General features: G+C 40.8%; 1 protein-coding gene across 2 annotated transcripts; it reads left to right on the top strand.

Moving 5' to 3' along the window:
- Positions 1–235: 235 nt before the first annotated feature.
- rbck1 (RanBP-type and C3HC4-type zinc finger containing 1) lies at positions 236–14067 on the top strand. Of its 2 annotated transcripts, none has more exons than XM_029775722.1 (13): positions 236–447; positions 748–792; positions 988–1135; positions 2124–2220; positions 2353–2551; positions 2744–2850; positions 2957–3130; positions 3328–3488; positions 5130–5241; positions 5537–5716; positions 5836–5934; positions 6267–6410; positions 12884–14067. In XM_029775722.1, exons 2-13 carry the CDS (start codon positions 756–758, stop codon positions 12962–12964), a joined length of 1539 nt encoding a protein of 512 aa, XP_029631582.1. In that variant the 5' UTR covers positions 236–447; positions 748–755; the 3' UTR covers positions 12965–14067. The 2 variants fall into 2 exon arrangements, with proteins under 2 accessions (XP_029631582.1, XP_029631580.1); XM_029775720.1 differs by lacking the exon at positions 236–447 and adding an exon at positions 455–575.
- The last annotated feature ends 27 nt before the right edge of the window (positions 14068–14094 follow it).

Here is a 14094-nt window from a genome sequence, read left to right as displayed (position 1 = left end):
GGCCATATAAACATGCAATGACGTATTATAATAACACCCCCTCTTCGTCCATTAATAGTAGACTTTCACTTGCATTAAAAGTTAACACACAAAAAGCAAATATCATGTCATAAATTATTAAAATACATATTGGTCTATCTGGATGTTATGAAACGGCAGTCTCTCATCACTATCTATGTACAGTACTGAGATGTCATAAATTGCTATATGCAAATGAATCCTTTAAAAACGTACTTCCTGAATATAGCTAGCTAAGTTTCGTTTCACTTTTCATTCAGCTAGCCTTCTAATCTCGATAATGAAGTAGCCACACGTAAACAGAAGTGGTTTCAAGTTCTATAATTACGTTAAATCTTGAGGCAAGAGAAAGGTAAGTTAATTGTCAACAGATGAGGAAACTCTATGAAGAAGCCTGATAGCCCAATTACGTAACTGCCCGCTGATCAGGTGAGAAACCCATTTGCAGTTTTATCAACTTGAAGCTCGACCGCCTTTACCACCTTCACTCTGTGCTGTGTGTGACCCATTCTTTGCAAATTTCCCTCTCAATTTTGGTAGCCTCTGGATACTTATGGGTAAAGTATCACATGTCGTTTAGCATACAATACAATATTAATAGTAATGGTCTTCCTTATGGGATAGAGTGCTGTCAAAGTGAACGTTTCCATTTCACATGATGTTGTTTTTCACTCTGTGTTATTCTTCTCTGCATCATTACTTTCTTATTCTTGTCATTTCTTAAAATAGGTCTAACTATGACTTCTGAGGTCTTCACAAGCAACTTAATAGAGGGTAAGAATAAAGCATTTTCATAATAGTCTCCTATCTGATTTCCTGATCATGTCTAAATGGGCAGGTCAATAAACGGCCAAAGAGCAATGATAGTATGGCATCATATGAACGCGAAACGTACAATAGCTGGTCTATTTTTTTAATTGAGTATCGAGTGTTCTGTGCATTGATGAAAATGTCATTTTTGTATTGCAGCGGCGGAGGAGCTAGCCCAGTTGTTGAGTGAGGCCATCAGCTGCGGTGACAAAGAGGAAGCCAAAAGGTGTTCAGAGCAGCTGGCAGAGTTGTGTTTACCAGTATCTGTCATGATCTCCCGCAAGGCTTACTCCCAAGACTCTATTCGGTAGGTGGAATCATTTATTAGTATTCTGTTGGGTCATACTTTACAATAATTACATAGGATTAGCTTATAACAGAATAAACGCACGTGGAATAATCAACATGTAATTAGGCTGTAACAAGCTATTTGGTACAAGCGATTGTGGATTACTTTACTCATTATCGCTCACCATCTTGAAAAACGTAAAGATGCACTATGCAGAAATCGCGCCACCATTTCCTGGTTGCTACAATTCTAATAGTTAAAACAAACAAGTAGAGTGTAGAGAATCATTGTACCATTCAAACCGCTATGAAATATATTTCCCATAAACAAAATTATTGCGTTTTAAGCTGTTTGAAGCTGGTGTACCAAACCGAAAGTAAAAGATGGAAATACGAAATTTAAGCATGTGAAGCATAGAAATAGTGCACATAGAACGTCTTATACTTGCTTTCAATGAGAATGACACATCTATAACACCAATTTCTATGTGAATTTGGTTGGTTCACCCAAAAAGTGACATATTTAATAAATTGTAACTGATACTTCTAGTTTGGAGTTACATTTTTATGATAACATAGCTACAGCATTTCACTTTAAAGTGTGTATACTATTGCTTACTAGGTGTGTCCAATCAATTTTAACCACTCCCCCTTCTAATTAGGGTTAATTGGAATAGCTGTTAAACAGAGAACATTGTATTATTTCTTTGTACACCCTGATGAAGGCCATGCAGCCGAAACGCGTCGTTTTTTTAAAAACATTGTTTCTATTGAACATGCCATACTAATAAAGGCATTTTAATCAATTATATGAAGAGTGCCTTGGTCCTCCTTTCTTTTTGAAGACCAACTCAACCCTTTTACCAAAGAGCACCTTCTGTCTACCAACATTTACTATTGTGTACCTTAGTAGCGCTTCCCTTCCTCCTCTTTCTACCGTTTTAACTGTGTTGTTTTAGTGCTGAGAAATTCAGACCCGGTTACCTCTATTGGTTAATTTGCTGCAGGTTGAAGGTGGCAGTCGGGGATGCACAGTCAGAAAACTATATTCCGGTTACTTTGTTGGTAACACCTGACATGACCATTTCAGATCTGAAAGAAAAGGTAAAATAAATAATTGTTGCAACCCATTTTCACCAACCGCTCTGATATTTACTCATTATCTTGAACACACATATTTGCCGTGAAAAAAACTGGCGACCGAGACCCCATGCATTCTTGAATTTCTCTCTACAGATCAATAGTGACTATGGATTTCATCCATCCCTGCAAAGCTGGGTGATCGGTAAGCGTCTGGCACTGGACTCTACAACTCTGTACAGCCATGGGGTAAGGAAGAATGGAGACCAAGCCTACCTGTACATCAAGTCTGCCCAGGCTGCCAAAGTCAGCCGGGAGCAAGTGAACCAGGAGGAGGAGCACCGTCGGCTAGACAGTAAGGATACTCTGTCGTACAGCACTGTTTAGTCTTCCAATAAGAACCTAGTATACTGAGCAAGGCACAGGATGTCAATGTATCAGCTTGTGACACACACATGCACACTTACATCAACCTATACCTTAAAATATTTCCCCCCCATTTTAGACAGCCATGTTTGTATTTTGACTTGTTGCCATCATGGTATAGGTATCATTGAGTCATTGAGTCCTCTACTGGCCAGAGGAGCAACTGGACCAACCCCACCTCCCAAAACTAAACACCCAGCCCCTCCTCCTCTGCAACCAAAGCCTCAGGTAAGATTATAATGCAAACTGTGCAATGACTCATTGTATACATGTACGATAACCATGCCCGTTTCTACAATAATGTGTGCTTGCATATGTGTGTGGGGACAACTAGGTGGGTTGGTCATGCTCTGTGTGCACCTATGCTAACAAGCCAACGAGGCCGGGCTGTGAGATGTGTGGGTCTGAAAGACCAGAAGATTATCAAGTACCTGAGGTTTACCAGCCTGATGAGCAGGAGGTCCAGAGACTCCAGCTAGAGGAGATGGCCAATCTACAGTACCAGCAGGTGAATGCTTTATACAAGATATGAATTGCAAGATATGAGACATACACGTGTTACTCAGATTTGTGACAATAATGTCATAATTACATATAGCTAAAAAGACACTTGGTATGACTGTTGTAATGTGTGTAGCCACCTTATTAAATGAGAAAGTCAGCATTCCCTTAATTTTACCGCTCTGCTGCTGTGGGACGATGAAGGCATTGGAGGAAGAGCGGGAGAGGAATTTCTTGAGTCTGGTGGAAACAGACGCCCACAGCCTCGTCCCCAACACAGAGGAGCTGGACTGTCCTATTTGCCTCTGCTCCATTCCGCCAGGGGAGGGAGCCACACTGCGGGAGTGCCTTCATGTTTTCTGCAGGTATGACACATCTTGGCTACATCTCAATACGGGAGTAAACGTTATTTATAATAGGGGTTACATGGAGAAAATCGGACCTCTCTGAAATGAAAATGGACGGCCATCCCTTCAGCAAAATATATTTTACTTAAACCCTCTGTGAACGCTTGACAAATAACAATGACCATCCCCTATACCCAAAATAATAATAAAAAAAAGTTGATAGCAGAGAATATGTATACCGTTTACCCTCACTTCCTGGACAGACCAGAGCCATAGATAAGCAGTTTTAGAAACTGTTCTTCATCCTGTAAGCATTGCATAGCAATGAAGTTGATAGCGCAGAGGGCTGCAGGCCAGGAGGTTGTGAGTGGAGGAATTGACCGACAAATTTATGGCTATAGCCTAATTTCGTCTGTCAAACAGGTAAGCCTACCTCTTATTTTTTAAATAGGAAGAAATAGACTCCAGTATAAAGCCCTCTTGTTGTTAGTTAAGTCTAATTAAAAAATGAATATGGTTGAAATGAATTATGTCTAGTTGAATTTGCCTACTTTCAGCACCATGAGGTGTCCATTTCCGATTGATTGTGACACGGCTGCTGCTTCAAGTTTTAGCCCCACGATGTAAGCTACTCAAATTTGGCTTATTGTGATGTCAATAAATATGATAACTACATCATGGACAAGAAACATATTGTTTTTAATAAAATGTATTAAAAGTATTAGCAAGCTATCAAAGTTGACCTCCGGTTCTCCTTCTCATTTTCGCACTCTCTTCAAACTGAACAGAACATAGGATATAGGCTAGTCCGCGCGCAAGAGTGCATTTTTTTGGACAAGGTCTAATAAATAAAAACATTTGGAACTACCTCCTGAACTTCCACTGTAGGCCTACACAGCACAGCCATTGGTTAGGCAGCAGACAAAAAGTTTTGGATCAGCAAGAGCAGAGCAGGCCAGGGCTCAGGTTGGAATATTCATTGCCGTGTGTAATGCAGCCTAGTTTTATTTTCACTGCAGCTATCTTAGAAATACAACTTTGCTCGGTGCCTCTCCGAGCATGCACTTCATAGCCTATGGCATATAGGCTATGGATCATTGGATTGAGATCACACTAAATAGCCTATAGGCACACTCGATATTGCACGCCCAGCGGCAAATCAGAGATGAGGAGCGGCATCAAGCACACATTGATATATAGCCTAATAAGCAACTAATTCGAAAACACTGAGAAATATTGAAATTTCGTCAATTACAAATTACATGACCCTCCCCTGGATTAGATTGAAAAAGTACTAAACCCTCCCCTTGACGGAGATTGAAAAAGGAGGACCTTACGCAATTTCCCTCCAGATAACCGTTCTGTACATTTTGATCAAGCCTTAATATTATAAAATGGCTTTCATTACTTGTCTCATGCACGAGGAAACAAAGCTACAACTATTGAGACACAGCCCTGGCTGGTACTCTCTGGAGTAGATCACTGTCTCTCCACTGCTATTAATAATATATAAATTAAATACTTACTGACCTCTTATCAATATTAGAGATGTTCCCATAAATGTTGTATCTATAATAAATAAAAAGAACAACCATCTAAATAATATAATAATTTGAGACAGGTTTAATGCCTTCTTATTTGCGTGTTTTCTCTAAACAGGGAGTGTCTTAAAGGAACCATAGTGAATAGCATGGATCCAGAGGTGACCTGCCCTTATGGGGATGAAGACTACAGCTGTGATAGAAAGCTGCAGGACAGGGAGATCCAATCTGTGAGTCCTGCTGGTGCTCTCGCCATTAGCCTGGCAGCCAGTCAGTTTATGCTTTGTTGGCTAAAGGAAAAACAGAACTGTACCCAGGCTATCTCACTATAGCTCTCTGTATCAAGTGATGATAATGCCTTGTATCATTTATGTAGGGTGCTTATAATAATAATAATAATACATGGCATTTATATAGTGCTTTTCAAAGACCCAAAGATGATTTTTGTGAAAAATATTCATCACCATAACATATATTTCATCCATTCCATTGTACTCTACAGTGTCCTGTTCTTTGTCTCTTTAGCTTCTCTCTCAGGAGGAGCACCAGAAGCTTCTAGAGCTGAGGCTCAGTATTGCTGAGACGCGGAGTGAGAACAGCTACCACTGCAAAACCCCCGACTGCGCTGGCTGGTGCATCTTTGAGGACGAAGTCAATGAGTTTATTTGTGAGCTCTGCAAAGAGACCAACTGCCTCCTCTGCAAGGTGTGTCAACTTTCTCTCTCTTACTCTTCCTCCTTTGTCCACCCTTGAATGCAAAAATAAATTATGAAGATAACAAAAGGTGCTTGGACTACAAACCTTTTGGTCAACCTCTTTTTAAGGCCATCCACAAAGACATGAACTGCAAGGAGTATCAAGATGATCTCCGGATCAGAGCTGAGAACGACGTGGCTGCCAAACAGACCACACAGATGCTGGAGGTAATGTGGTAACAGGCAGATAGTATTCCCTTTCAGTAATATAGCACTGTCTTGGATTGAACATGACATACTACACTACTGAACTGCTATTTGAAGTCTGTTTTTTGGGGGTGAAGCATACTATCGGCCTATTATAGTTTTGAACTGAAATATGAAGCTTATGGGTTTAGATTACATGTACTGTCAGCCTATTACACTACCGAACCCATATGTGAAGTCTACGGGTATACCTAATCTTGATTAAACCCATTATTGGGTTATTATACAACTGTACTGTGATATGATATCTATGGGTAAACCTAACCTGGAGCTCCTGTTGTCTTCTTCGATAGTCCTTACTGCAGAACGGGGAGGCCATGCACTGTCCTAAGTGTAAGGTCATAGTTCAGAAGAAGGACGGCTGTGATTGGATCTGCTGCCTGATGTGTAAGACGGAGATCTGCTGGGTCACCAAGCAGGCTCGCTGGGGACCAAACGTAAGACAGTTAAGGCCAAATCAAACGAAAACGAATGAGCATTGCTCAATCGATGCAAGAAAAATATATTTGTGTTCTAATTTGAAGCGCATGATGATTTTGACGGCATCGACGCTCGCGGCCCGTCTGATTTCTGTTATTCACTACCATGCATTCTAATTCCAGCGTGTAAACACTCGTTGGCGTTTCGTTTGATTTGCCCTTCAATTACACCAAATTGTACTCTTACAGCTACTTCCTCCCCACTCTTAATACCTCGCCGTACTAGACCATTCTTCTTAGACCTACCCTATGGCACCATTTCAAACATACACTACATGACCAAAAGTATGTGGATACCTGCTCGTCGAACATCTCATTCCAAAATCATGGGTGTTAATATGGAGTTGGTCGCCCCTTTGCTTCCATAACAGCCTCCACTCTTCTGGGAAGGCTTTCCACTAGATGTTGGAACATTGTTGTGGGGACTTGCTTCCATTCAGCAACGAGCATTCGTGAGGTCGGGCGTTGATGTTGGGCGATTAGGCCTGGCTCGCAGTCTGCGTTCTAATTCATCCCAAAGGTGTTTGATGGGCTTGAAGTCAGGTCTCTGTGCAGGCCAGTCAAGTTCTTCCACACCGATCTCAACAAACCATTTCTGTATGGACCTCGCTTTGTGCACGGGGGCATTGTCATGCTGAAACAAAAAAGGGCCTTCCCCAAACTGTTCCACAATGTTGGAAGCACAGAATCGTCTAGATTGTCATTGTATGCTATAGTGTTACAATGTCCCTTCACTGGAACCAATGTGCATAGCCCGAACCATGAAAAACAGCCCCAGACCATTTTTCCTCCTCAACCAAACTTTACAGTTAGCACTATGCATTCGGGCAGGTAGCATTCTCCTGGCATCCGCCAAACCCAGATTCGTCTGTCGGACTGATGGTGAAGTGTGTTTCATCACTCCACAGAATGTGTTTCCACTGCTCCAGAGTCCAATGGCGGTGAGCTAGACACCACACCTGCCGATGCTTGGCATTGTGCATGGTGATCTTAGGCTTGTGTGATGCTGCTCAAGCAACTCATTTCATGAAGCTCCCGACGAACAGTTCTTGTACTAACATTGCTTCCAGAGGCAGTTTGGAACTCGGTAGTGAGTGTTGCAACCGAGGACAGACGATTTTTACACGCTTCAGCACTCGCCGGTCCCGTTCTGTAAGCTTGTGTGGCCTACCACATCATAGCAAAGCCTTTATTGCTCCTAGATGTTCCTATTTCACAATAACAGCATTTATAGTGCTCTAGCAGGGCAGAAATTTAACGAACTGACTTGTTGGAAATGTGGCATCCAATGACGGTGCCACGTTGAAAATCACTGAGCTCTTCAGTTACACCATTCCCAAACCAGACGCATGAGTGCGTGCGCCATCGTGCGCAAATTGATTTTGTCCCCCCACATCAAACGTGATCACAACATGCAGGTTGAAATATCAAAACAAACTCTGAACCAATTATATTAATTTGGGGACAGGTCGAAAAGCATTAACATTTATGGCAATTTAGCTAGCTAGCTTGCTGTTGCTAGCTAATTTGTCCTGGGATATAAACGTTGAGTTGTTATTTTACCTGAAATGCACAAGGTCCTCTACTCCGACAGTTAATCTACACATGAAACAGTCAACTGAATTGTTTTTAGCCATCTCTCCTCCTTCCAGGATTCTTTTTCTTCTTTGGACTATATGGCTTTTGGCAACTAACTTTCATAATAAGGTGCATTACCACAACGACCTCAGTTCATCTTTCAATCACCCACGTGGGTATATGTTCCTAAAAACCAATGAGAAGATGGCACGTGGGTATGTGCTTCTAAAAACCAATGAGGAGATGGGAGAGGCAGGACTTGCAGCGAGTTCTGCATCTATTTTAGCGTCTGGCAACACAGACACGCGTTGGCGCGCGCGAACAGTGTGGGTGCAATGATTGAATAACATGTATGTGCACATTTATTTTGCAACGCTCGGTCACGCGACGCGACCGGTGTGGTCAGCATGTAAGGCCATTCTACTGCCATTCTACTGCCATTGTTTGTGTATTGCATGGCTGTGTGCTCGATTTTTATACACCTGTCAGCAACGGGTGTGGCTGAAATAGCCGAAACCACTAATTTGAAGGGCTGTGCCTTCGGAAAGCATTCAGACCCCTTGACTTTTTTCACATTTTGTTAGGTTACAGCCTTATTCTAAAATTGATTAAATAGTTTTTTTCCCCCTCAATCTACACACATTACCCCATAATGATAAAGCAAAAACAGGATGTTAGACATTTTTGCTAATTTATAAAAAACAAAAAAAGGGAAATATCACATTTACATAGGTATTCAGACCCTTTACTCAGTACTTTGTTGAAGCAAATTTGGCAGTGATTACAGCCTCGAGTCTTGCGTATGACGCTACAAGTTTGGCACACCTATATTTGGGGAGTTTCTCCCATCCTTCTCTGCAGATCCTCTCAAGCTATGTCAGGTTGGATCGGGAGCGTCGCTGCACAGCTATTTTCAGGTCTCTCCAGAGATGTTTGATCAGGTTCAAGTCCGGGCCACTCTGTCTGGGCCACTCAAAGACATTCAGAGACTTGTCCCGAAGTCACTCCTGAGGTGTCTTGGCTGTGTGCTTAGGGTCGTTGTCCTGTTGGAAGATGAACCTTTGCCCCAGTATGAGATCCTGAGTGCTCTGGAGCCAGTTTTCATCAAGAATCTCTGTACTTTGCTTCGTTCATCTTTCTCTCGTTCAAATCAAATCAGATTGTATTTGTCACATGCTCTGAATACAACAGGTTTCACCTTACAGTGAAATGCTTACTTACAACCCCTTAACCTCTCTGCGATATGTGGGACGCTAGTGTCCCACCTCGCCAACAGCCAGTGAAATTGCAGGGCGCCAAATTCAAACAACAGAGATCTCATAATTAAAATTCCTCAAACATACAAGTATTATACACCATTTTAAATATAAACTTCTTGTTAATCCAGCTACAGTGTCTGATTTCAAAAACGCTTTACGGCGTTTTTGAAGTCCTATGAGTGCCATCTGATGAAGATCATCAAAGGTTAGTGATTCATTTTATCTCCATTTCTGCTTTTTGTGACTCCTCTTGGCTGGAAAATGGCTGTATGTTTTTTTGTGACTAGGTCAGGGGCCTGGTGCTTCGCTGGTGCTTCCTGCTTTAGATTTTGCTTGTAAGCAGGAATCAGGAGGATAGAATTATGGTCAGATTTGCCAAATAGAGGGCGAGGGAGATCTTTGTACACGTCTCTGTGTGTGGAGTAAAGGTGGTCTAGAGTTTTTTTTCTTTCTGGTTGCACATTTAACATGCTGGTAGAAATGAGGTAAAACAGATTTAAGTTTCCCTGGATGAGCATTTTCCTGTTTGCTTATGGCCGTATACAGCTCATTGAGTGCGGTCTTAGTGCCAGCATCGGTTTGTGGTGGTAAATAGACAGCTACGAAGAATATAGATGAAAACTCTCTTGGTAGATGGCGTGGTCTACAGCTTATTATGAGATACTCTACCTCAGGTGAGCAAAACCTCAATACTTCCTTAGATATTGTTTACCAGCTGTTGTTTACAAATATACATAGACCATCACCCCTTGTCTTAACAGAGGCTGCTGTTCTATCCTGCCGATACAGCTGTATGTTATTCATGTCGTTGTTCAGCCGCGACTCGGTGAAAGAGAAGATAAACATTTTTAATGTCTTATTGGTAGGATATACGTGCTTGTAGTTTGTCAACTTTATTATCCAGTGATTGTACGTTGGCCAATAGTACCGATGGCAAAGGCAGATTAGCCAATCGTCGCCGGATCCTTACAAGGCACCCCGATCTCCTTCCGCGATATCTACATATTTTTCTCCCGCGAATGATGGGGATGAGGGCCTTGTCGGGTGTCTGGAGTAAATCCCTCTCGTCCGACTCATTAAAGAAAAATGATTTGTCCAGTTCAAGGTGAGTAATCGCTGTTCTAGTGTCCAGAAGCTCTTTTCGGTCCTAAGAGATGGTAGCAGCAACATTATGTACAAAATAAGTTACAAACAATGCAAAAAAACTAACAAAATAGCACGGTTTGTTAAGAGCCCATTAAACAGCAGCCATCTCCTCCAGCGCCATTACTACCCTATCCTGACTAGTCTCCCAGTCCCTGCCGCTGAAAAACATCCCCACAGCATGATGCTGCCACCAATATGCTTCACCGTAGGGATGGTGCCAGAGTTCAATCATGGTTTCATCAGACCAGAGAATCTTGTTTCTCATGGTCCGAGAGTCTTTAGGTGCCTTTTGGTAAACTCCAAGCGGGCTGTCATGTGCCTTTTACTGAGGAGTGGCTACTGTCTGACCACTCTACCATAAAGGCAGTGGTGGAAAAAGTACCCAATTGTTATACTTGAGTAAAAGTAACAATACCTTAATAGAAAATAACTCAAGTAAAAGTCACCCAGTAACATACTACTTGAGTAAAAGTCTAAAAGTATTTGGTTTTAAATCTACTTAAGTATCAAAAGTAGAAGTATAAATAATTTCAAATTCTTGCTATTAAGCAAACCACATAGCACCATTTTCTTGTTTTTATGGTTTTTTTTTACAGATAGCCAGGAGCTGTCTCCAACACTCAGACATAATTAAGCATTTGTGTTTAGTGAGTCCACCAGATCAGAGGCAGTAGGGATGACCGGGGATGTTCTCTTTATAAGTGTGTGAATTGGACCATTTTTCTGTCCTGCTAAGCATTCAAAACGTAATAAGTTCTTCAGGGAAAATGTATGGAGTAAAAAGTACATTATTTTCTTTAGGAATGTAGTGAAGTAGAAGTTCATAAATACTAAAGTACAGATACCCCAAAAAAACTACTTAAGTAGTACTTGAAAGTATTTTTACTTTAGTTCTTTACACCACTGCATAAAGGCCTGATTGGCAGAGTGCTACAGAGATGGTTGTCCTTCTGGAAGGTTCTCCCATCTCCACAGAGGAACTCTAGAGCTCTGTCAGAGTGACCATTGGGTTCTTCTTCCCCCAATTGCTGTTTGGCCGGGCGGCCAGCTCAATGAAGAGTCTTGGTGGTTCCAAACCTTTTCCATTTAATAATGATGGAGGCCACCCACTGTGTTCTTGGGGACATCCAATGCTGCAGAAATGTTTTGGTACCCTTCACTAGATCTGTGCCTCAACTCAATCCTGTCTCAGAGCTCTACAGACAATTCCTTCGACCTCATGGCTTGGTTTTTGCTCTGACATGCACTGTCAACTGTGGGACCTTATATAGACAGGTGTGTGTCTTTCCCAATTATGTCCAATCAATTGAATTTACCACAGGTGTACTCCAATCAAGTTGTAGAAACATCTCAAGGATGATCAATGGAAACAGGATGCACCTGAGCTCAATTTCAACGTTTAATACTTACAGTACTTACAGTACCAGTCAAAAAATAATTTGTATACATTTGCAAAAATGTCTAAAAAACAGTTTTCGCTTTGTCATTATGCTGTATTCTGTGTAGATTGCTGATTTTTTTTCTTCCTTTAATCCATTTTAGAATAAAGGCTGTAACAAAATTTTGAAGAAGTCAAGGGGTCTGAACACTTTCCGAAAGCACAGCAGTATATCACTATGGTCACCAAAAGATTTGAAAGTTACCATTCCTAGTTTGAATGCTATACTCTTTATTAAGTCATTCAGATATCTCAGGTCAGATAGAATCCATCAGATTTTAATATAGTGATAACACAAAAAAATATATATTATTAACTGACCTACCTCAATCCAGTACTGCTTTGGTGTTAAATACATGGTACAGTACTATAAGGCTTTGCATATCCTGTAGAACTGAGTGTATTAAAAAGTTTGTACCATGGCATTGTTGAATACTCATTTTTGATTGGCTTGAAGGGCATTCTAGAGCATGCATTATTTCCCCATAATGCACTGTATATTTGCACAGTAGAATTCCATGGCTATAGTTTGTTCCTACATGTTCTATGTTTTAGCTGCTTTTGAAAGCAAAAGTATAATTGAAAACATTGTCATTGTTTAATTCAATTTTCATAATAGCAAGCTAGGACACCTGCATTGCTTGCTGTTTGGGGTTTTAGGCTGGGTTTCTGTACAGCACTTTGATGTCAGCTGATGTAAAAATGGCTTTATAAATAGATTTGATTGATTTTTAAAATCTTTTTTATTGATTGATGGTTTAGTTAGCTAAACTAGCAAGTCTATTTGTTTGGTTACCAAGGCAACTACTGTCACAATCTTGTAAACTTGCTAAATAAACTATTTTCTAGTGGCTAATGTGTTAAATTATAGCCATGGTATGAGGGATAATCAACTCGGGGCTCTATGCGTTCTCTGGGAAATAATGCAACTCTGTATTGGTCAGTTCCACTCCGCTAGTGCATCTTGGAACTCGTTGATTATTCCTTACGTATCTGATGCCTCTCTGCAGGGTTCTGGGGACAACTCAGGAGGCTGTGGATGTCGATTCAATGTGGCGCGTTGTCACCCTAACTGCCAGAACTGCCACTGAGGGGCCCCACTCCATCTCAACATGGTGCTGGATGGGTAGTCCATATCGGGACACACTCAGTGTCATGTGAGGCAAGGAGACTATTTTTCACTCATTAATCCTAACCTGGACTAACCTGAAGAAATCATGCACTGATGTCAAGGGGTGATTTGGGTAAAGACTTTAGTTCTGCACATGGATCTCAAGTCATTCAGTCCTTTGTGAAGACACTGGCTGGTCTTACTTCCAAAGGCCTTTTATATTACTTTGAACACCAATTATCCCTGGGCGGTGTTTAATTGATGGTTCAATTGACGTTGGTGTATCTCACATTTTATTACCTAATTAGAAGATTTATATAAATGTTTTGCTCTATACATGTAGGACAATTGTTAAATATTATGTTAGAGGCATATAACCACCTATATCTGACAGGAGACTCCATTTAAACAAAACAGGGTTGTGATATAAATTCAAGATGCTTATTGTTTTCTTTGAGATGCATGTTTCTGTTTTGTTAAATGGCAAGTCTTAGACACTGGAAGAATATTGTCCTTCATGTAGAAAATAAATATGTTGGCTAATTGTTTAACTTCTCATCAGCAGTAAGGTTCTAGTCATGACCTTAAAAGCATTAACACTAGAGATAATGTAAAACAGATACATATTGTAACCTTGTAATGGGGATAACTATTTACTTTCATTTGGACTGAGCGTGTACAACTGTAATGAAGGGATATTTAACATATTCATTGGTTCTGTAAGTTATCAAAAGACGGTAATAGACAATCACAATTCTTAAGTAGCTTGGTTTGACCACAACTCCAGCCTTATTGGAAGTGTTTTTTTGAACACTCCCAGCAGAAGCCATCCGTACTTTTTGTCATTGATGACTACAACTAAACCGATCTGTTCAGTGTAGCCAATTTCTTGTTTTAACACTGCATACAGTGCAGTATAATGCAAGTCTTAGCTATGTTCATTAGCTACTTTTTTAAAGGATGATACCATTGCAGGGCACATTTACTATTTTGTTTGGCGAATGTAAAGCATTATTTACTTTAGGGAAAAGAACACAACTTTTCTTGATGAATGATCCAGAATAAAGGGGTTTTCAACTCTTACTGCTTGAAGGTTTGTGTTTTCTGTCT

Source organism: Salmo trutta, chromosome 14 (assembly GCF_901001165.1).
Source record: "Salmo trutta chromosome 14, fSalTru1.1, whole genome shotgun sequence".
Classification (NCBI taxonomy): domain Eukaryota; kingdom Metazoa; phylum Chordata; class Actinopteri; order Salmoniformes; family Salmonidae; genus Salmo; species Salmo trutta.
The sequence above is the reverse complement of the archived record's forward strand: the minus strand, read 5'-3'. Positions and strand labels throughout refer to the sequence as shown.

Bases quoted from the DNA above. Each gene is read 5' to 3' on its own strand.
- rbck1 (XM_029775720.1), top strand. The intron at 5,242-5,536 runs GTGAGTCCTGCT...TTGTCTCTTTAG, and splicing joins AGGACAGGGAGATCCAATCT to CTTCTCTCTCAGGAGGAGCA. The intron at 5,717-5,835 runs GTGTGTCAACTT...CCTCTTTTTAAG, and splicing joins CCAACTGCCTCCTCTGCAAG to GCCATCCACAAAGACATGAA.